This window comes from Nycticebus coucang, chromosome 9 (genome assembly GCF_027406575.1).
Source record: "Nycticebus coucang isolate mNycCou1 chromosome 9, mNycCou1.pri, whole genome shotgun sequence".
Classification (NCBI taxonomy): Eukaryota; Metazoa; Chordata; class Mammalia; order Primates; family Lorisidae; genus Nycticebus; species Nycticebus coucang.
The window spans coordinates 109,563,946-109,586,218 of record NC_069788.1 but is presented as its reverse complement, the minus strand read 5'-3'; the positions used below and the strand labels follow the sequence as shown (position 1 = coordinate 109,586,218).

Genomic DNA, 22,273 nt, shown 5'->3' with positions numbered 1-22,273 from the left:
AATTTTAGTAATAAAATGATGGGAAGAGAAATAGGACATTGTGATTATGGCAGGATGGGGAGCTTCTTCAATTTTGAAGTGTGAAGTAGCTGTAAGAAAAGATAAAGATTAGTGATCTACCACACTTTTGTCATTAGATCACTGGAAAGAATATATGTTTCCAGTTTAAAAATGAACAACTGGAAGCACCAAGACATTAACAGATTTTGCGATTACTGTAGTCAAAACAGAGCCTAAAGTAGTACTTACATATTATTATTTGCTAGACTGCAAAGCCTACAAAATGAAAAGATCCTGATCTTGTAGGAATCCAAGGTGAATGTATCCTGATTGGAAAGTCCATTCTCATCTACAAAGAACTTCAGTGCCAGTGAATTAAAGGTCTGTTAGGCGCCTGGGATCTGAATTTACCATTAGATGTCAGTCTTAACTTTTAGAGGTCTTGGTAATGAGATGGTTAGTGCTTGGTATAGTACAGAGGAAGTATGTAATAAGCAGGGTGGAGTAGTGGAAAAAGAGCTGGTTAGCCATCCAGAGACTTGTGTGCTTCTACCACTGACTAATTGTGTGCTCTTGGGCAACTCATTCAACTTCTCTTAACCTCAGGGTCTTTATTGGTTAACGGGGAAAATATAACAGGGTCATGAGGATAGTGTGTAAAATGTCTTTGTAAAGTCTAAATGCCATATATTTGGAAAATATTTCAGCCATAAAAATCTTTCAATAACAAATGTCTTCTAAATTGATTTGAAAAAGGCAAGAATTTAGATAAAATGTACTTTGTTATTGAAAAGCTCAATTATAGGTTATTCAGCCCCTTCCCTTCAGAGAAAGTAATTTCTTAATTTGGAATTTAGAAAATTCTGTTTTTAATTGTTCTTTTTCTGGTAAATAACCAATAACATGTAGTAATGGTTTAATATAGGCCCTGGTGTATTTGTTTCCTGGCAGTTTCCTTCTTTCTCTAATTCTGTTTGAAAGAAAGGTGCCTTAGTTGCTTACCCACTGAGGCAAGTGACAGTTATCTGTGACTTTGTAGAGAAAGGTGGGACCGCAGACTGAGGGTTGTAAGAACTCCGCTCTTTTCTCTGGACTTGGAGCATGAAAGCTTAAACTTAGTTATCATCAAAAATACCTTCATGTCCAGTAATCACTTTCAGGGGTGACTATCCTGTGGCCTGTGGGCCGCATGCTGATTATTTGAGGACTGTTGCTTATCTGCGGTGTTGGAGCTTATTTTGTTGTTAATCAGCTTTCCTTAGTGTTTTGTGTATTTAATGTGTGGCCCAAGATAAGTCCTGTTCTTCTTTCGATGTGTGGCAGAAAAGAAAAAAGGTTGGACACCCTGCTAGATGCTTTTGATTTCCTCTTGTGATCATTTCTTTATTTTCAATTCCCATTTTGTGTTTGTGCTTTCTTTTCCTTTTTAAAAAAAATATTTTGATAAGTTTATTGCCTATTTCCATCCCTCGTTTTATTAACCATGGATATATTTATTCATTCTGTTGTTTTGTTTTCAAATCTAATGTTTTCTTGTTTTATCTTTACTAATTTCTTCTTTCTCCTTTCCTTATGTTTGTTTCTTCCCAATTTCTTGTGTTAGGTGCTTTCATTCATTCTTATCTTTTACTATACTTAAAACTGGGACTTTTTTTCTGAGCATTGCTTTAGTTATATCTCACAAACTATCTTTAATTATCTTTTCTAGGCAAGGAGTTAAGAGGCCTCCTACTAAATTAATTATTTGTGCTATTTTGGCAGATGAGTCTAGAAAATTGAAATTGTTGAATATTTCTGAAAAAAATCATTTTGACTATAATTCCAATTACTTAGCCTGTTAAAACCTTTAGTGGCATTTCCTGTAGAGCTTTTTAGTCCATCGTATGTGTATGTATGTATCTATGTATGCATGCATGTATGTATGACAAAACGTTTTACTAAGCCCTTGAGAGTATTTTAGGCTTTGACATTAAGTCTTGGAGATGACATAAGACACAGTCAGTGGCATGAAATAACTATCTTGTTAGGGTGACAGCCACAGAAGCATATGATAAGAATAGCATGGAATATGCATGACAGAGAAATTTCTAGGGAATAACAAAACCACTAAAAGGGGCCCCTTCCCCAGCTTTTGGGTAAGAGTGGTGAAAAAGACAAGCTAGGCTTGGAAGAGATTACACCTAAACAGAATCTGAAAAGTAGGCAAGTAGGTGGTAGAAGAGGGTAGGAACAGCTTCTAGAATAAAAATGAGTATGTGTTTCTGTGGGGGAACAAAGAACTCTTTAGTGATGTTGGGAGATAGGGAGTCAGCAGGGCACAACTAAGATCAAAGCTGGGCAAGGCAGGGGCTGGTTCCGGGAGTGCTGTGAATGTCCTGTGAAGGAACTCTGCCTGTGTTTATAGTCTTGAATACATAGGAATATCAAACTTTTTTTTTTTTTTTTTTTTTGTAGAGACAGAGTCTCACTTTATGGCCCTCGGTAGAGTGCAGTGGCCTCACACAGCTCACAGCAACCTCTAATTCCTCGGCTTAAGCGATTCTCTTGCCTCAGCCTCCCGAGTAGCTAGGACTACAGGCGCCTGCCACAACGCCAGGCTATTTTTTGGTTGCAGTTTGGCCAGGGCTGGGTTTGAACCCGCTACCCTCGGTATATGGGGCCGGCGCCCTACCGACTGAGCCACAGGCAACTTTTTCTGCCATATGACCAGTGGCTACTTAAAAAAGTGATTGTGCAAGCATGTGTACACTTGCCTTGTGAAGAGATACATGTTCTCAGCATATGACTGACCATTCAAAACATACCTTACAAATCTCAGCAGAGTAAATCAAATTTAGTTCTTTCCCTCTGCACGTGAAAGGCTGGTTATCTTTTGGAGATGAGATCTTCTGGAAGTTGATGTGTGCATCCCTGAAAACCTTGCTAGAAGCATTTTGCACCTGGAGTGGGGGTGCTGTGGTGGCCAAAAGGATGCTGGAGTAGAGCTTCTGTGTGAGGTCCCACTATCTTTGCCTCACTCTTGTGCTGGGAGGGAGTGTAGTGCTCTGAGCAGAGGTAGCCCTTTGTGGTCATTGCCATTAATGAACAGAAGAATGTGGTGTATTAGCCCAGCTTTGTGGTGAGGAATGGGAGGGAGGGAGTCAGAGGGAGTCAGAGGGAGTCAGAGAGAGCACTGGATGCAGGCAAGTGTGAGATTTCAGGACCCAGCTGAAATCTCCAGCTCTTTCAGGCTGGGAGTTTAATCAAAGGGATAACAGCAGACCACCCAGGCAGGGGCTCCAAGTGAGCAAATGTGCTGTGTCAGTCTCTGCTCCCCAGCTAGCCAGTGCCCAGGATGTGGCCAGCCCTCCTGGAAATGTGCTGGCAGATATGGGAGTGGGAAGGAAGAGACACTTTATGCTCTTCACATTTTTCATTTAGATGGAGAGTAGAACAGAAAACTATTAGCTTTCTCTCTATACTTTTATTTGTTTATTTATTTATTTATTGTGCTCTTTACCCTGAGACTTTCCTGCCTAGCCTAGAGAAGGATGCATGCATGGATGCCCTGGTAGAAAACTTCACTTCATGGCACTTACTCACATGCAATGGAAATCTTTAGCGCTTCTTCTGCTTCAGCAGCTACCATAAAGGTCTACAGTGGACCTTGAATGAATCTCAATTTCAAAAATTTCAATTTGAAGGTGAAATTGGGAGCAACAGAACCAAGTCTTGGAAATGGTTATAAAGGTTTTCTAGGATTGAGGCAGATGGCGCCTTATTTATCACACATGTGGCCTTTGGCACTGGAAACTTTCTTCCCGCCTCCTTAGCTTATCCGGCTGCATTTTATTACTGTGCACCTGTGCTCAGATTCTGTTGTTTGCTAACTCTAGTTCCTTTGGTTCTATATTCACTGTTGATAGAAAAAGCTGTTCTTCTTTGTACCATATACATTACTCTTGCCCATTTCTGGAAACAGAAAAGGGTAAATAGAAAAAGCAGAAGGTCTTGAGTCAGTGAGACAAGTTGTTTAACCTTCCTGTGCCTTGATTTCCTCATTTGTAAAGTGGGGTAATTTTTAGTATCAAGACTCATTCTCCTTGTGGCTCCTGGTGCTTCTTGCTCTAGGACCTGCAGTAGCTCCAATTGTTGTAATTCTTTAGCTCTTCTGTGTCTCTCCAGCTTTAGTGGCCCATTTGTCTTAGTTCCTGGCCTATGACACTAGTCTTTTGTTCTGAATAACCTTTTATCCTGCTTCCCCTTCAAGCTTTTGCCTTCCCTGCACTGCTTGACTTCTTTTAATGTAACTGCCTCTCCTCTCCCCAGTTCTTGCCCCCTGCACTCACTCTTGCAGTCTTGTCTCTCTTAACATTCGTCCATCCTGATGATCTTGGGATTGTGAACTTCAGTTACCTATGTTGCTTCTCATCCTCCTTCAGTTTCCTTTATTGAAAATTTCCCTTCAGTAATTCCTCTGAGAGCTTATTCCTTCCTCCTAGATAACTCTATTTTCAACATTTCTTTAAAGCTACTGGCATACAGACCCTAAGTGTGCAAAACTGATCACAGCAGAGTCACTGTGATTACAGAAGGTAGAATGCCCTGGGCATCTGCTCCCCTGCTCTTTGTTGGAGTCCTCCAACACCCCTTTGAATCCCAAGCTGCAATCCTCAGAAACTTGTTTTCTCTGTATATTTTCCCTGGGGTAAATTTTCTTTTCTTAGGGCTTCATGTGGCAGTTCTCCATGTTCCTCCCAATAATGCATCTTTACTTTCAACATCTTCCCTCAGTGCCAGGTCCAAATTTCCAACTGCCTGCTGAAAATTTCCACCTAACTATATTGCCTAGCATCCAAAATATTGGACATACTTTGAAAATAATCAAAAATTATTCAGTATACCTAAAACCTATTTGTTCTCTTTTTCTCAGTATTCGTGACATTGCAGTTCTAGAGATTTAGGAATGATTTATCAGTGCCTCTCTTCACTTCCTTATTCTATGTCCTTGCTGTTGCCAAGAATCTACAGTGTCTCTCTTACGTATTTCCTCTGTTTGCTTTTCCATCTACCGTCCTGCTTAAGGCCTTGGCTGTCTCTCAGATGGACAGTGACAGTTACCAATTGCCTCTTCACTGGTCTCCTGGACAGTCTCTTTCTGTTCACCCTGGTCTTTGCTCCACAGGACTCTTTCTGAATCACAAGTCTAATCGTGGTACTCACCTGCTCAAGAATCTTGAGGTGCTTCCTGTTGCCTACCGTGTGAAGCCCGAGCTGTTAAGTGTGATTCAAAGCCTTTACTCAGAATTGGCTCTGGGCTAGTTCTCCAGCCTATCTCCCTCCCATAACACATATTTTTTCTGCAGCTTAACCACAGTTCGTTAGTCTCTGCATTTTGCTACCTTCCCCAGGTACCATGTCTAATCTGTGTATCCATGCAGGCTTGACACAGATGCCAGTTGTCTCACACGCATGCCATTTCACTCATCGCATGTGTCAACGCAGGTGTCTCCTTTAATAGACAGTGAGTTCCTCGAGGGCTATAAGTGTGCTGATTCTACTGGACTGTAAGGGGAGAGAGTGGGACCATGTCCTTTTTTTCACCAGTTATTCCTAATCTGGTATATAGTATGCATTCAGTATGTATTTTTTAAATAAATAGTGAATGAAGAACCTCCTGTAGCCCCACCCAGAAATCACCTTTATGTTCTCTGTGATCTTTTAGACTTGGATTAGTCATTCTCTATAATAGATCTATTATAATTATTTTGTATCTCTTTTTTCCTGTTTTGTTCTAAACTACATGATGGAAGTTTTTTTCTAATGCATCACCTAGCACAGGACCTTGCACTTGGTAGGCACTTATCACATGCTTGCTAAATTGAAAAGAATTTCTCTTCTGCATTTTGTTGAATTTTATATTCTCTCTAAAAACTATGCTTTCCATTTTTTTCATTGATGATACCATACCTGCCCTCAATAATAAAGTGGTTGACATTAATCAGATGCTTACTTTGTGCTAGGCATGGTGCGGAGGACTTTTATATTTTGCACTATCTCTTTAATCCTATGATGTAGGTATTTATTTTTAACCTGTGAAGATGAAGAAATAGAAGCTGATAAGATGAGTGGTTCTGCTAAGGTCACACAGATGGGAAGTAACTATGCCAGGACTCAAACCCAAGCCTATGTCAGACCCTACTCTTTACTTCAGGGTTTTTCTGCCCTTTTCTCTTTGAATCAGGATTCAAGTCTCTTATCAGACTAAAATGATTGCATTTAACACTGTGAGCCTGTTGTTCTTTGACATTTCTGTAGAGATGTAGCCAAGCCTGTGCTTGAGCCTGCAGAGAGAAATGAGGAGCTGAACTTCCTGTTTTCGTGATTAGAAGTGCTTTTCCACATCTTGGAGCAGGTTGAAAAACATGTGGTGCTGTCAAGATTATCAGTTGTAGCACTTTGGGAGGTGAAGGCAGATGGATTGCCTGAGCTCAAAAGTTCAAGACCAGCCTGAGCTAGAGTGAGACCCTGTCTCTAAAATAGCCGGGCATTGTGGCAGGCGCCTATAGTCCCAGCTACTCAGGAGGCTGAGGCAAGAGAATTGCTTAAGCCTAAGAATTTGAGGTTACTATGAGCTGTGATGCCACAGCACTCTACTGAGGGCGACAAAGTGAGACTCTGTCTCCCAAATAAATAAAAGGCTCTTTAAAAAAAAAAAAAAGATTATCAGTTACATGTTAAGCGAACCCCTCATCAGATTATTTTATGATATAGTAAATTGATTGTTTAAGGAGGCACAGTCCAGCTTTGCTAATAATCAGGAGAGTTGCAGTAAGAGTGGATTTACTTATCCTGGCTGCAACAGCTGTCATCAACACACAAAGGCAGTGTCTAAACTGGAAACACTGCCAGGAGACTGGCCATTTTATCAGGTTTCCTAGGAATGTTTCTGGCAAATCTTGATCTGGAAGTCTGTCTGGATTTTGGAACACTAAATGTCTAAATGTATATGTATGTTATGTAAATGATGATGAGAGTTTAGTGCTAATGTGTTAGACTGCAGAGATTTCCTGCTTTTCCTGATGTCCTTTATAATATGATTAACATTGTAACCCTGTCTCCTGGTGATTAGAGTATAAGTTTCTTGAGGTTCATTTTATCAGCATCTAGGAATTAAAAAAAGAATTGAAACTGCCTTAAAACACGTGTTTATTGGTTGTTGTGGCTAGGGATTTTATAAAAGCTCATGAAGTACCCTTGGAAGAACGTTCAAAATGCAACTGTTTAAGGATGATTCTTTTCATGATCTTGATAAAATATATTCTCTAGTATTTCTGTAGTGGTAAAAATCTTGTATTCAGTGGAGACCTGGCACTTTGGTTTTTCTTTTTCTTCATCTTGAGTGGACTATATCTTGGTCCACTGGTGTTTCCTATTCAAGGATCACTTTTGCTCTAGCAACACATGTTAGAACAAGGGATTAGCTCCAACGTTTTCTTCTTTCAGATTGTTCAGAGCTCCAAGGCTGGGGGAATGAAAGCTTCTGTAGAATGTTCAATTGATCCAGTCATATTATGAACACCACAAAGAACATTATTCTCAAATGACGTTGTTGTAGGTTTGAGGACAATGTAAATGCAGATTTAGACAGATACATCTTCCTATTAGTCCAAGTGATTCTTAACCTTTTTGGAGTCAGAGATCCCTTTTCAAATTCAATGAAAGCTATTTTCTTCCTTCTGAAAAAACTTGCACTCAAACTTAGAGATTTATGTTCAATTTCAAAGGGTTTATAGACCCCTTCCCTCACAACTAGGCTCACTCTTGATGTCCTGTAGACTTCTGGCCTCCAAGTTAAGAACCCCTGAAAATGTTTAGGTGGTGTATGGCTATTAATATCAATAATTTGGCCCAAACTTTAAATCTGTAATCATCTTTGTTTCATACATTTTTAAAATTATTTTAGTGATACCCTCCTGTGCCAGCAAGGATTTTTAGGTTTTTAAAATTTATATATAATAGTTGTATATATTTTAGGCTATATATGATATTTTGATATAGATATACAATGTGTAGTGATCAAGTTGGGATAATTGAGATATCCATCACCAAATATTTATCTATTCTTTGTGTTGGGAACATTGCAGTTCTTTCCCTATAGCTATTTGGAAATATACAACAAATTATTGTTAACTATAATTTCCCTGCTATATTATAGAATGCTAGAATTCATTCACTCTATCTATTTTTGTCCCCTTGACCAACTTCTCTTCATCCTTCTCTCTCCCCATTCCTTCCTAGCTTCTGGTAAGCACCATTCTACTCTCTACTTCCATGAGATCTGTTTTAGCTCCCACATATGTGTGAGAATGTGTGATATTTGTCTTTCTGGCTCATTTCATTTAACACATTGACCTCCATTTCCATTCATGTTGCTGAAAATGACAGGATTTCATTCTTTTTATGGTTGAATAATATTCCATTGTGTATATAACCCATTCATCTGTTGATGGACACCTAGGTTGATACCACATGTTGGCTGTTGTGTATTGTGCTTCAGTATAAAAATGGGAGCACACAGATTTCTTCAAAGTATTATTTCCTTTCTTGTGTGTATGTATGCCCAACATTGGGATCATATGGTGATTCTATTTTTAGTTTTCAAGAATCTCCATATGCTTTTCTATAGTGGCTGTACTACTTTACTATTTTTTTTTTTATTATGCCATCAATGCTCAAAAGAATGCCAAGCCCAGAGTAGTACCTAATAAATATTTATTTGAATTAATGAAATAATTTTCTGAAATTCCATCCCTAGACATCCTCAGACAAGAATTATCTAATATTTAATGGGCCATGCTATAATATCATGAGGAAGTTGAGCTATGACAAGATTATCAACTGCCTTGGAAAGGCTATGCTACCAATGCTCACGTATTATGCTGTTATTAACTAAATCTTTTTTCCATCTGTGTTGTGCTAAATAAGATTCATGAAATTTACAGACATCCTTAGTAAACCTGGGGTTAATATGAGTGAATTGTAAATGGTTTATTAGGCCTTTGCAGTTTCAGTACCATGAAGAAACAAATATGGTATATGTATTGTGCAGACAAAATGCAAAATCTGTATGTCAAAACTGTTAATGTCACCATGTGAGAACCTTGCCTGAGGCTTCAAGATCAGGTAGAAATCATCTCTAAAATAATGCTGAACACTAGGAAGACCAACACTTCTCTCTCACTCTAGTCACTGATATTTCATTCCCTCTAATTTCAAATCAGTCCCTCCTTTGTGGTCTATGTAAAAAGAGGTAATTTGGAACCTCTAATTTCCTTGCTAGCCTTCCATCAGCCTTAATCACTTTTTGGTCAGACTAGCTGCTAACTGGAGGCAGAGGAGACTCGGGTGTGTATGTTTGGAAGTAGAAGAGTTCTCACCAAAATCATTTGTTGGGATCCCTTTGGATGAGACTCACTTCATTTCGTGAGTGCTTTGATGCCTTCCAGTTTAAGCTGTAGGGAGATAACAGTGCATAAGACACAGTCCCTGTCTGAAAGGAGCTTGTTCTGTGTCGGGTAAGATAGTCAAATGAAGTTGAAATTCTTATACAATGCAAAACATGGCATGAAGTTTCTTCACTTCTACCCCTGTTACCACTGTGCTCTCTAATGTCATTTAATGTCAAAGAAACTTTACAGGGGAGGGAGATCCTTTATGCAAAAGAAATCGAATATTAGGAAGATTAGGATATAAAGCACAGGTGCTCATGATAAAACACAGAAGGTGGGCTGGGCACGGGGGCTTCTGCCTATAATCCTAGCACTCTGGGAGGTTGAGGTGGGAAGATCACTTGAGCTCAGGAGTTTGAGACCAGCCTGAGCAAGAGCAAGACTCCATGTCTACTAAAAATAGAGAAAATTAGCTGGGCATTGTGACAAGTGCTGTAGTCCCAGCTACTCGAAAGGCTGAGACAGGAGCCTCGCCTGAGCCCAGGAGTTTGAGGTTGCTGTGAGCTAGGCTGATGCTGCAGCATTCTGAGGAAGGTCAATCAAGCGGGGCTTTGTCCCAAAACAAACAAACAAACATATAAAAACAAAACCACACACACAACACACAGAAGAAGCTTCTCGTTTTTCTATTTCCAGGTTGTGGGTAATCCCTTCCTCTCCTGACACAGCTGTATATATTTGCTGGTTGTATTTTTTCCCAAGCAGCAACGATAAACCTTGGTACTGTGTTAAGAAAGGTCAAAGCCATTTGAAAATCTAGAAGCCCTGGAGGAGGGTTTTTGCCACTACCTTTGTATTTCTATAGACAAACCCTGTCTATAGAAAGGTAGGATTCTGTGGTGTTCTATGAATGGAGCATGCCTTGTCCTGAAGGAATTGCCTGGCACCTGAGCTAGAACTGCGCACACAGGGGCAGATGCTGCTTAGTGATCTATTTGGTGGAGGACTCAAGGGCTTACACTGGACACATTATTTTTCTTAATTAACTTGTGTTGTCTTTTCAAATATCCACTAAAACCTTACTATCTCTAAATGTCATTTTGTTTGGTTTTGTTGTTCCACGATGGAGCTGAATGTTATTGTACCATGTTTAAACACTGATCCAGACAGAACTGTGGCTAAAGTCTAGGATTTACTACCTTGAGGTTTAGGAGAAGATAGGGAGGATTGTCTAGGGAAAAAAGCTTCCTGTTAATTACTGTAAGATTTTTCAATTCCCAGATATAATCTCTTCAGTGTTTTCTTTTGCCCAGCAGGCCTAAAGCCTCAGCTGAAGCCATACAGTTGACCTCTTGGGTGCCTCACCCCCCACCCCGTTCCCCGACTCATTCTCTAATTTTGATCCTTAAACCATTTTACTGTTAAAGAGTCATTAAAGATAAATCCAAGGAAAGGCACACTTTCCCATAAGGCCCTAGAACAAAGCTGCCCTGAGATGTTCGTTCTGTGATCTTTTCTTCTTAAATGACAGACAGCTCCATCTTGCCTTGCCAGCTGCATGGGAAAATGTAATCCAAAAGAGGGCAAATGCGAAAAAGAAAACCTGAAAAATGAACACATGAACTCAAGAGCTTTTTATCATCAGATCATAAACCCAGTTGTCCGGTTTGAAGGCCCAACACTATTCTTTACCTTAGCACAGCGGTTCTCAATCTGTGGGTCTGACCCCCCCCCCCCTTTTTTTTTTTTGGTAGAGACAGAGTCTCACTGTACTGCCCTCGGGTAGAGTGCTGTGGCATCACACGGCTCACAGCAACCTCTAACTCTTGGGCTTATGTGATTCTCTTGCCTCAGCCTCCCGAGCAGCTGGGACTACAGGCGCCCGCCACAACACCCGGCTATTTTTTTGTTGCAGTTTGGCCAGGGCTGGGTTTGAACCCGCCACCCTCGGCATATGGGGCCAGTGCCCTACTCACTGAGCCACAGGCGCCGCCCGGGTCTGACCCCTTTTTAACAATGAAAATGCATTGAGGTATTAGGAAGGTTGAGAACCACTGGCTTAGAAGGAAGTGAGGGAGAGCATCAATAACCATCCTGCATCCCAGCCTGATCACTTCATGCCTGACTGTTAGGACTCCAAACTGAACATAGCTCCTTTCAAACTATCCTAGAAAGTAGGTTTACCTACCTTAACCACAATTCTGATATAGCACTGTTCTGTCAATGAGCAAGCTTACTATTGTCTACTAGATCAAGGGTAGAATCATTAGTCTGGCATTCAAGACCTCCCAAAGCTATTTACCTATCTGTCCCTATCTTCTATAGCTCTAAGCTTTTGCTAAATTAAACTCCTTTTCTATTTCTCAGACCTTCTTCCTGCTTATCTGTCTCTGCATTTTTTACTTATGCTTTTTCTTTCTTTCTTTCTTATCCTTTTAGGCTAAACCCAGATGCCTTCTTTGAATTTCCTTAGCAGTTTTATAATGACATTTGCATTCTGGAGGTCTTAAATACTGCTTTTTGTCTAGGAGTTTTATCTCAACTAGTAGATTATAAATTCCTACATGATTTGAGGGCAGAGACCACATTTTCATTTGTGTATCCCGTAAGATTTTACCCAGGCCTTGGCTATGATGGACAATACGTTAAATATCTGTTGAATTATAGTTGAGTTTGAGACTTCTTTTGAGCATTCAGGACTGCAGCATTTCAAGAACATATGATGATAACAACAGTGTTCTATTTAGGCGTGTCTCCAGACCCTCTTTGAATACCAAAAGGTTATGTATTTGGGTGGATGATGGGTATATTCTGGGAATCAGAAGGGGAATGCCATCATATTTTAATTATAGCATTGGCAGCAGCACCACTTTCAGCAAACAGCAGTAACAAGCAGTAACACTTGGGCGGGCCAGCCACCCCAAATTGCCCCTCCTCTGTGATTCTCCTGCCCGCTTTTCAATCCATCAGCTGTATTTATTCCTGCTGTAATTTAAACACCTGTCTAGATGGAATGCATGCAATGTGTCCCTGCCCCACACATTCAGATATTTGCTCACCTGCCTTACTCGGAAGGCTGGCTCTAAAGTAAACAATGTTTTGGTACTAAAAGAAAAAATGCACTGAGGTCACTGTGGCAATGGACATGAGGCAGGGAATGGAAGTAGAACATCTGGATAAGCTGCTCCAGGAGAGTGGGAGCAGAGGAAGAGGAGGAGCAGGAGAGCAAGGGTGAAACATCTGCCAAGCAGGCCCCAAGGCTTAGGTGGAGGTAGATGTCTATGACCAGATTTCCCACAGGCAGTCGTTCACTTAGCTAACCTCAGCCAGCTCGAGGAAAGCAGGGGTGGAAGCATGTGGAACAAGCTGATGGTTTTTAGGCTTAAATATCTTGGGGTTTTTTTTTTTTTTTTTTTTAATGACCACATTTCTCATGGCAGAATAACAGGTAGTCTGAGAATTTTCTGAAGTTTGTCCTAAACTGTTTTATCTACTTTTGTATCTTTGCATCATAAATGATTACTCGTTTTAATATATGAGCATCTCAACAACATTGAAAAACAATAAAAGCTTAAAGTACATCTGGCTTTTTAAAGTTAAGTTATATAAAGTTTAAAATCTAATTCCTTAGTCATAAGTGGCTACTGTATTGGACAATGCATTCCCATTATTACAGACCATTCTAGAACAGAATAGAAAATAGGTTTATTTCCCTTGTCTCTGCTAATTGGTCAGTGATGGCTACTTGGAATGCTGTGTAGAGAAGATTCTGAGGCATGTTTATGTCAGCCCCAAATTGTTTGATTATAGATTAGCAATGTATATCAGCTGAGCTGGGGTGGGACCTGAGAGTGGCAGTTGTGACACATGCACTGAATGTCTTCTAGACAAAACCACAGGGTAAGGTGGATACAGTAGAACCTCCATAGTTAATCACCTCCTTAAGTTGACCTGGTTTTCATAGACCAGACACGCATCACATGTACAAAGGCCTCGTTCCTTATGTTGACACCTCTCTATGTTGACCAGTTTATTGCAGTTTCTTGGCTGGTCAACTTACAGAAGTTCTGCTGTATTTAAAAGAGAGGGCAGGTGGTTATCGATCAGTAGAGACAGGTTTGTTTGTTTTTTAAAGCAGAAATCCAGTAAACAGAAAAGTGATCAGTTGGCTTTGAAGTTTTCTTATTCCTCATATAGTCTCTCATTTAAGGAGTGGCCACTTCTGCTATTTCTCAAAATAAATTAAAAATGATGGTTTGCTTCTGCGTAGACGGAAATTATAATGGCTGCTAATTCTTGCTTTATCCATGAAATAAGGAATGAGTGTTACATGCTACATGAATAAACAAAACCTACCAATAGCCAAAAATTAATTTCATGCTTCATGCCCCTTTTTGCTTTACCTTCTAAGTTACAAAACTGTTTGATTGAGGATGATTTTTTGTTTTACTTCTTTAATATCCTCTGATAAAGGGTTACAAGTGGGAAAAAAAATTAAGGGAAAGAAGAAAAGGCTGGTATAGTTTTATTGATCCCTGCACATAATCACTGTGTTCAGAATTTGGAAGTCTTTGTATTTGGTGACATTTTTAAAAATCAGTAACAATTAAAGTTAACTAGGAACTAGGATTATTTCCCTACTAGTCTCCAAACTAGAAAATGGATTTTAAAACCAGTTCTACAACTATTATGTGACTTTGAGAAAATTATTTACCATAATCTCTTTGAGCCTTAGTTTTTCCACCTGTGAAGTAGGATGTAATAATATCTGTTTTCTTGAATAGTGGGTAAGACATAATTGATATATAAAACCCAGACTACTTACTGTAAGGGCTCAAATGTTAAAGCATATTATTTGGAAAAAGTAGACCCATGCACCGGGAGTCTAACACTCTCTCTTCTATTATGGCCCTGCCACCTAGTAGATGTATGACTTTTGTCTAGTCCAATGGTTCTCCACCTTCCTAATGCCGCAACCCTTTAATACAGTCCAAAGGGGTCATGACCCACAGGTTGAGAACCACTGGTCTAGTCCCTTATCCTCTTTAGACTTTAGTTTCCCCTTCTGTAAAAGGGGGGTAACAGTAGAACCTATCACAAGGGATTGCTCAGGGTTAAATGAGATGATGCACATTGAGATAACGCAAAGGCATCCAGTACATTGCACACAGCGAGTTTTCAGTGATGTTAACCGTTACGGTGTAAATTATGATGTTTAACTTAGGGGAAGCCTGGCCAAAAGATAGAAGATTTACCATATCTGTTATCTCCTCTCCTTCCCTTGATAATCTCCAAACTATACCATTTATACTAAAAGTGGTAAGGTGTGCATGTTTTATTTATTTTATTGCTATTCCATTAAAAATTACTAAGTCTTCTTCATTGAGGTTTTGGCACAACAGACTAAGGCAGTAATTGGAGAAGCTGTTAGTTGTCATAAAGACTTTTCTTACTTTGTAGTTTTTCTATAAACTGCAAAATCACGTCTAATGTAAAAGGCCTGATGTTTAAGGCCAGAGACCAGGGTAGGAAGGAGGATGGGTTCGTGTGTGGGACAGAACTACCTTCAGTCATGAGGGCCTGAACTACATCTGGCCCCTCATTTCTTTGAAGTGCCTTTTACCTAGGGGATATAGGGAGGAAAGGGACAAGGCACTTCAAAGAAACGAGGGGCCAGAAAAGAGTTACTGCTGCAATTTATTACTGTAGCTTCCCTGTTCTTCAGTCAGTATACCTGTCCTTCTCCCCTGGGTAGCAGCTGCAGAAGAGTAGAAACGATATGCCATAGTTGGCTCGGGAGGCTTCTTCCAAAGACTGGTCCCAACTAGAGTGTATAGCCTCCCCAGATGCCAGAGATTGCTCCTGCCCTGTGGAAAGTAAGCACTTTCCACAGAAAATATTTTGGGCCCTTTGGGAGTAAAGACATAGTCCCGAGCTGTTTTCACTTACTGCATTCTATGACTCAGAATGAAAACTAGGAATGAAACACTATGCTGTTGCTAAAAATGACTTTTATTTCTTTTAGAATTTATAGATTTTTTTTTTTAATTCGGAATTCCTTTAGTTGTGCATGTTCCTAGGAGATGTTGCAGGAGACCATTTTCCTTAGACTTTCCGTCTCCTGTCTGATGACTCACACCATTGTTCTCTAGTGTCTTTGTGCTCTAAATCCTGCGTTCATCTTGGATCTTCCCTCTTTTCAGCAGCCCCTGTGCATCTTTTTTTTTTTTTTTTCTGATTCCACTACCACCACCCAGATTTTAAATTTATCACTTCACATCTGTATTTGTCATAACAACTTTAAAAATCTGAAGGGTAAGAAGGGGGGAGCATGGGGAGGTTAGAAAAGGTATTGCACTCCCAGTATAGAAAATGCGGAGAACATGGATGGATGTAAAGAGGAAGACAAGTCATCGTTTAGAAATGGTGTTACTTGTAGTCTGGATTTTATTTCCGATCTTTGAGGAGTGTGTGTGTGTTTCAAGGAATTTGGATCTACTCTTTACACAGTTTCATATTATGACTTTTACTATGGTGATTTTTTTTTTTTTACTTGAAGTATCAGCACATTCCTGTATCATTAAGTATTTTTTTAAAAAAATGTAATGGATATATAATACTCTTTTACATGGATAGAGCAAAATTTATTTAACAACATTGTTAGCCATTTATATCGTCTTTTTGATGTTAAAAATAATGCTTGCTTTTCAGCATCTGTTCACAGTACAAGGTGGTAAGAATGTGGGCTTTGGTACCAGTGGAAATGATGGTTAGCTTTAAAAGTTTTAATTGACTAAATGTATTCCTTCTTTATAAATTATTCGGTGAAGTCAGTGCCCATTCTTGTATTAACTGGCTATCCTTTTCTTTCTAAACCAATGAGTTCTTTGTATACTCTAATATTATTATTTATAACTTAAATTCATGGAGCATGTAGAACTTTCTATGAGGAAACAAAGGCCAGAAAGGCCAGTTTACCTAGTTTCTTTGAACATTGCCTGGCACAGAGTAAATAGTGCATTATTTTCATTTTTATTTTCTGAGACAGAGCCTCACTTTGTCACCCTCAGTAGAGTGCTGAGGCATCATAGCTCACAGCAAGCTCCAACTCTTAGGCTTAAGTGATCTTCTTGCCTCAGTCTCCTGAGTGGCTGGAACTACAAGTGCCTGCCACAATGCCCAGCTATTTTTAGAGATGGGGGTCTCACTCTTGCTCACGTTGGTCTTGAACTCCTGAGCTCAGGAAATCCACCTGCTTTGGCCTCGCAGAGTGCTGGGATTACAGGCATGAACCACCGTGCCTGGCAATAGTACATTCTTGTTTTTGTTGTCCATCCTTGCTTTTCACAGCATGTGGCACAGTTGAGTGCTGTGCACATCATAGAAGCAGCGTAAATACTAGTCAGCTTATGTTCATACTAACCACCCTCACTTCTCCTTGTGCACAAAAGTCAGCCCTTCCTGGGTACCTTTGTCACAGCCGTGGCTTCAACTCAGAGGGGTTATCATCTGTTGGACTTGTTTATCCTATATATTTTAATGATACTTGTCAATAACTCTGTAAAATCAGGTTATTTCCCTCACTTCATTTCTAGGTAACAAACCTGAATTTGGCAACTGGCGTCATAAACAGAAGCAGTGCTTCGACTCCCCCAACCCTTCGCCCCGTCATCATTCCTAGTGGCCCCACATGGTCAATACAGTCAGACCCCCAACCGCCCGAGAACCACTCCAGCCCTCCTGGAAGCAGGTACGTGCAGGGCCCTGGAGCTAGCCCTGGAGTTGCACTCATCCCACACAAGCCACTCCCACCTTGAGCTCTGTTCAGAGATACCAGTGAGGCAGATGCCCATTCTTTACCTGTCCAGATCCTCTGACACTTGAGTAAGAGAGCCTTATTTTTATTTGTAAGACAGCTTTCAGGAAAATCAAACAAAAAAGGAAATTTCTGACAGTTAAGAAAACCACTTCTGGGTGACAGGAAGAATTTATACTGTGTTTAATCTTTGCTTATAGTCAACATTTTCATGTACTAATCTTTGACATTTTATCCTCTTAGTTCTTTTTTTATGCCTTAACACTACATTGTGTTTCAGTAACTTTAGACTCTTTTTATTTTGAAGGACATATTTGTTGTTCATTTTTATCTAGTTCCATGTAATTAAACAGCCTCCCTGGGTTATCTTCATTTGGGAAGTAGGAATGAAATTTCCTTTATGGGCTCAGCGCCCGTAGCACAGTGGTTACAGTGCCAGCCACATACACCGAGGGAGCTGGGTTCAAACCTGGCCCAGGCCAGCTAAACAACAATGACAACTGCAACAAAAAATAGCTGGGTGTTGTGGCGGGCGCCTGTGGTCCCAGCTACCTGGGAGGCTGAGGCAAGAGAATCACTTAGGCCCAAGAGTTGGAGGTTGCTGTGAGCTGTGATGCCACAGCACTCTACCAAGGGGAACATAGTGAGACTCTGTCTCAAAAAAAAAAAAAAAAAAAAAAAGAAGAAAAGAAAAGAAATTTCCTTTATATAGTTGAAAGAAGTGACTGAATAAAAAATCTAAATAGATTCTGGCTATAAAGTAAGCAACCTCTGAATTTAAAAAGACATTGTATTGAGTTCTAGTCTGACTCCCCATTTTCATTGCCCCTGTATAAAAAAGTGTAAGAAATGGATGCCTAGTACATCTTCCTTTAGTAGCTATTAAATATGGATTAAATTGCATTAGTTTCTGAGTCTTATGACTGAGAGAGAAATGTGACTGTTACAATGAAGTATTATGACCAGCTAAGATATTGTTCCCTCCAAATAAAGAAGCTGTGTCCCAGGTGTCCACTGAGTCTGCACACCCATGCCAGTACTTCTAGCCTCTGCTGCTTAGTGTGCTGCTTGGCCCTGAGGTTGGGAGGGGGAACAGACCACAGCATGGAAGAAATGCCTAATTGTTGGTAAATTATCTGTTGGAATTACTATGTAAAGAACTAATTTGGGAAGCAGAAACTCTGCCCTGGAAGCAACATAAACATAAGCATATTACATCAAGCTGTGGTACAATGTCTTTCATATCCCTGATCACTGTGGTCAGGGTGAAAAGATTCATCTCAATTGAGAATTATAAAGAATTGAAGACTAAGAGGCTGGATTTATCTGCACAGTTCTCTTCACAGAAGCTTGCTGTTTGGTGATTTACAGTCTACAGAGTAACTGCATTCCTAAAACATAAGTCGTAAAAAAGAAATTCTGTTTATGCCATAGAGCTTTATTTTCCATATAAAATATTTCCAAATATTCCATTTTCATCTTAAAATCTGAACCTTGTTTTTATGGAAAACATTTTCACTGCCATTTTGGATACACTCTGTATGATGAGGCATTTTCCATGCTGTAAACAAAATGTCAAAGCTACACATTTTAAAAAGTAGAGTTTTAGCACTTTTTATACTTGCAGATGGAATGAGGAAAAAAACCTTAATAAAAATTATGGTTTAGGGCTTTCTCTTGGTAGCACCTGTTCATACTGAGATGAATGGTGATGGATCAGTCAAGGTTGACAGAGCCTGGAGTTCAACATATAAATGGCCAATTTCCAGCCAGATTTGTACTCGTGAGGCTGCTGTAGAACGGTGCATTACACAATTTACTTCGAGCCCCCTGCAGACAAAAAGCACCCTCCATGAGGCCTCCTGGTTTTTTTCCTTTTTGAGTTTGTTGTACTCACAGTAGTCCTCTCTTTACTTCTCTTGAAGTATGAGGGCCAGTTTTCAGGCCCCAGTCCAGGGAAGCCCTGGGAAATCTTCTCTGCTCCCAGGTAACCTCTGGTTTCAGGATAGCCAGGAGGCTCAGCTTGGGAGTCTCACTTCCACCTGGAATCCCCCAAGGTAACCACCCTGAAGCAGCCCTACGTGAATTCTCAGAGGTTCTTCCAGACCAGGCTGTGCAGTGGGCGCCAGCAAGACCCACAGCACACATTCTGCCAGTACTGCATCCTGATTTCCATTTTTACCTGGTAATTCACTGCTTTGGGGATATTTCGTTAATCTCTTGTTGTTCCTCCTTTAGTAGTAAGGGTGACTGAGTTTAATGAATGTGGGATTTGTAGCCGAGAGATGTTGAGTTTTATTACTGGTTTTGACACTAAATGACCCTCAGCTATTCATTTAATCTTTTTATTGGGTAAGAATACTTACATATAAACTGGACTGTTTTGAGAGCTTTTAGATTGCCTTTAAAGCCCTTTGATCTCCCCGGAAGTGGGTGCTAAATAAATAAAAGATACTCTTGCTACTTTTTCTGCAATAGCAACAGTGGATTCCAGTGCTGATAAATTCTAAACTCTGATAATTTGCTTAAAGTACGGATTGCCCTGTAAACTATAGTAAGATGCACAGAGAATCCCATTGCTGGCTGTACTTTTCATCTCTGCATGTCGGAGAATTCAATGACTTGGTAGCCACAGGAATGTCCCTGTGGTGTTGCTATTGTTCTCTATTTTATGGATCATACAAATTTTTACCAAACAACCGTGTTCTTCCCCTCTCCCCCTCTGTTTTGAAACCACCCCAAATGTAGCCTCAGGGTTGTCCTCTCCCATTGGGTCAGTGGAAGCTCAACCCAGCTCCTCAAATCCCTTGGTTCTTTGGTCTGTCTGGAGTCCCTGTTCAGGCTTTGTTGTGGGAGAGGAAGGCAAAGAGCCCATGACTTGCCCAGACAGTCTGAGGCCTGGCCATGTAACTTGCAGTTCCCTAGACACTCTGGGGTTGGACTTGGCCAGCCATTCCTCTGTTGTTACTTTTCAGAGGTAATAAGTGAGATTAATTGCAGGCCTTTCTCCAGAAGAGAAAGCAGTTAGAGCCAAATACAGTCACATGTTTAGAAGCCTGAGGTGTGCCTCTAAGCAAGGCCGACTTTAAAGTATACAATAGGGACTCCAAGATGCAGGTACAAGTGGCTGTGACCTCTTTTTTTCGTAAAGTGATATTTTTGGTTTCTAGATGTTGATACCTAGGTATTTCAGCTTTTCTTTTAGCCAAAGAAAAGAATCTGATTTTTCAAACTATCTTTAAAAATGACCCATTTTGGCGGCACATGAGGAGTCATTAGAAGCTGACAGTTGATGTGCAGGGGCATCTCCTCTTTGTTGCCAGCCTTCTGTGGAATTGGATCAAATCAGGGAGAGTTTTCTAGGTGAGGAGCACTCAGTGGGCTCATAGTGCATTTTTCTTTGTTAGACCTGGAAGGGTTACTGTAAAGTCTTGGCTGCTTCTTGAAATGATTTGGGAAGGACAGGGCCTCAGACAGCTTGGCAGGAACCTGAGGCCCTGTTTTTTTCCAGTCCAGCCCTTCCTTGTGGATCGAGCTGTCAGGGAATCCCACGAATGTCTGGCTTCTGCCCCTTTGTATGTTTTTCCAGCATTTGTCATTGAATTATTTTTATCCATCTCTGGCTTTTTCACACACACATCCTGGGGATTTGTCTGTTCCTCGATATTAAAGATGGGAGAAGTTAAAAAAAAGCACAGCTATGAGTTTGTTCCTACCTTTTGTCATAGGTCAAGATATCCTGGGCATGGGCTGCTTGGCCTGGCTATTCTCTCTAGAGAACATTCTACCAAGGAATGGGAAATCTTGGAAATCTGGGCCATTTTTGATGTTACCCTGTTCCTCTGCCCTTTTACTTTTCAGGAGTATGAAGAATCTGATAGTCTGCGTTACATAATTTTTAGGAACACATTTTTCAGAGATTCTAATTCTAGTTTAGCTAATACTGTTTCTTACGAATATTGCTAGAGATTCAGGTTTCTCACTTCTCATCTTTTCCTTCACAGTCAGTCCTCAGAACTGTTGAGTTTGTTAATTTCTTTTCAAAATATGCCCCATGTGTTTTCTTGATGTCAGGCATTGGGTTAGATGCTCGGGAGTAGCACAAATCAAAACAGAATAGCCCCTGATCTCCCAGAGTTTACAGTGGTGTATCTTCTACATTTTTAGCATACTGTTGAGTGCTAGGTAGGTCCTGATCTAAAAGACAGTTTAAAACATGGTGTTTGATCACTCAGAGATTACCATCTGCCAGGGAGAAGGAGCCATATACACATGAAATAATTGGAGATCAGTTTCAGGCAGCATATATTATCAGCAAGATCTCAATATTATGGCATAGGCAATTAAAAGAAAGAATATCAAGAAAAACACGTAAGGCTTCAGTGCTGTCACATGGCTATGCTGCAACATGGACGAACCTGGAGGGTAGTAATTAGCCAGTCACAAAAGGACAAATACTGTATGAGTCCACTCATGAAATCTGGAGTAGTCAAAATCATACAAACAAAAAGTAAAAAGGTGCTTGCCAAGGGCTGGGGGAAGAGGAGAGGGGCTTTTAGTGTTTAATAGGTATAGAGTTGCAGTTTTGCAAGATGAAAATGTTCTAGAGATCTATTACAGAACAATGTGAATGTATTTAACACTCCTGGACTGTTACATATAAAAATGGTAAGATGGTAAATTTAAGATTATGTGGTTTTTTATTATCATAAAAAAGAAGAATATATATAAGAACTTAAAAAAGAGCCCAGTTCCACAAAAATTATTCAGTGGCCAAAATGGCAAGATTTTACTTCTATCCTCTGCTTCTGTGTAAGGAAATTGTCCTGAATCTAGTCCTTTAAACGCTTCTCTTCCTTTAAAAGCATACTAACTATAGGAAATGGGGCAAGCAACCTCTGTTAGGAAGATGCATAGCATAGTGGAAGGAGAAGGACTTCAGAGGCAGACAGACCTGGTTTGCCTTACCAAGTTTGTGACTTTTGGGCAACTTAGCTTCTCTGAACCACAACTCCCCATCTTTTAA

The 22,273-nt window shown here is 40.1% G+C and overlaps 1 protein-coding gene across 16 annotated transcripts in view; it reads left to right on the top strand.

The window, feature by feature from the left end:
* Positions 1-22,273, top strand: part of TTLL5 (tubulin tyrosine ligase like 5) — a 331,666-nt gene that overhangs the window by 157,018 nt on the left and 152,375 nt on the right. For all 16 annotated transcript variants that reach the window (XM_053601040.1, XM_053601031.1, XM_053601030.1 and 13 more), the window contains one exon: positions 17,027-17,181. In XM_053601040.1, coding sequence (XP_053457015.1) covers positions 17,027-17,181 — 155 coding nt within the window. The remainder of the gene's footprint in view (positions 1-17,026; positions 17,182-22,273) is intronic.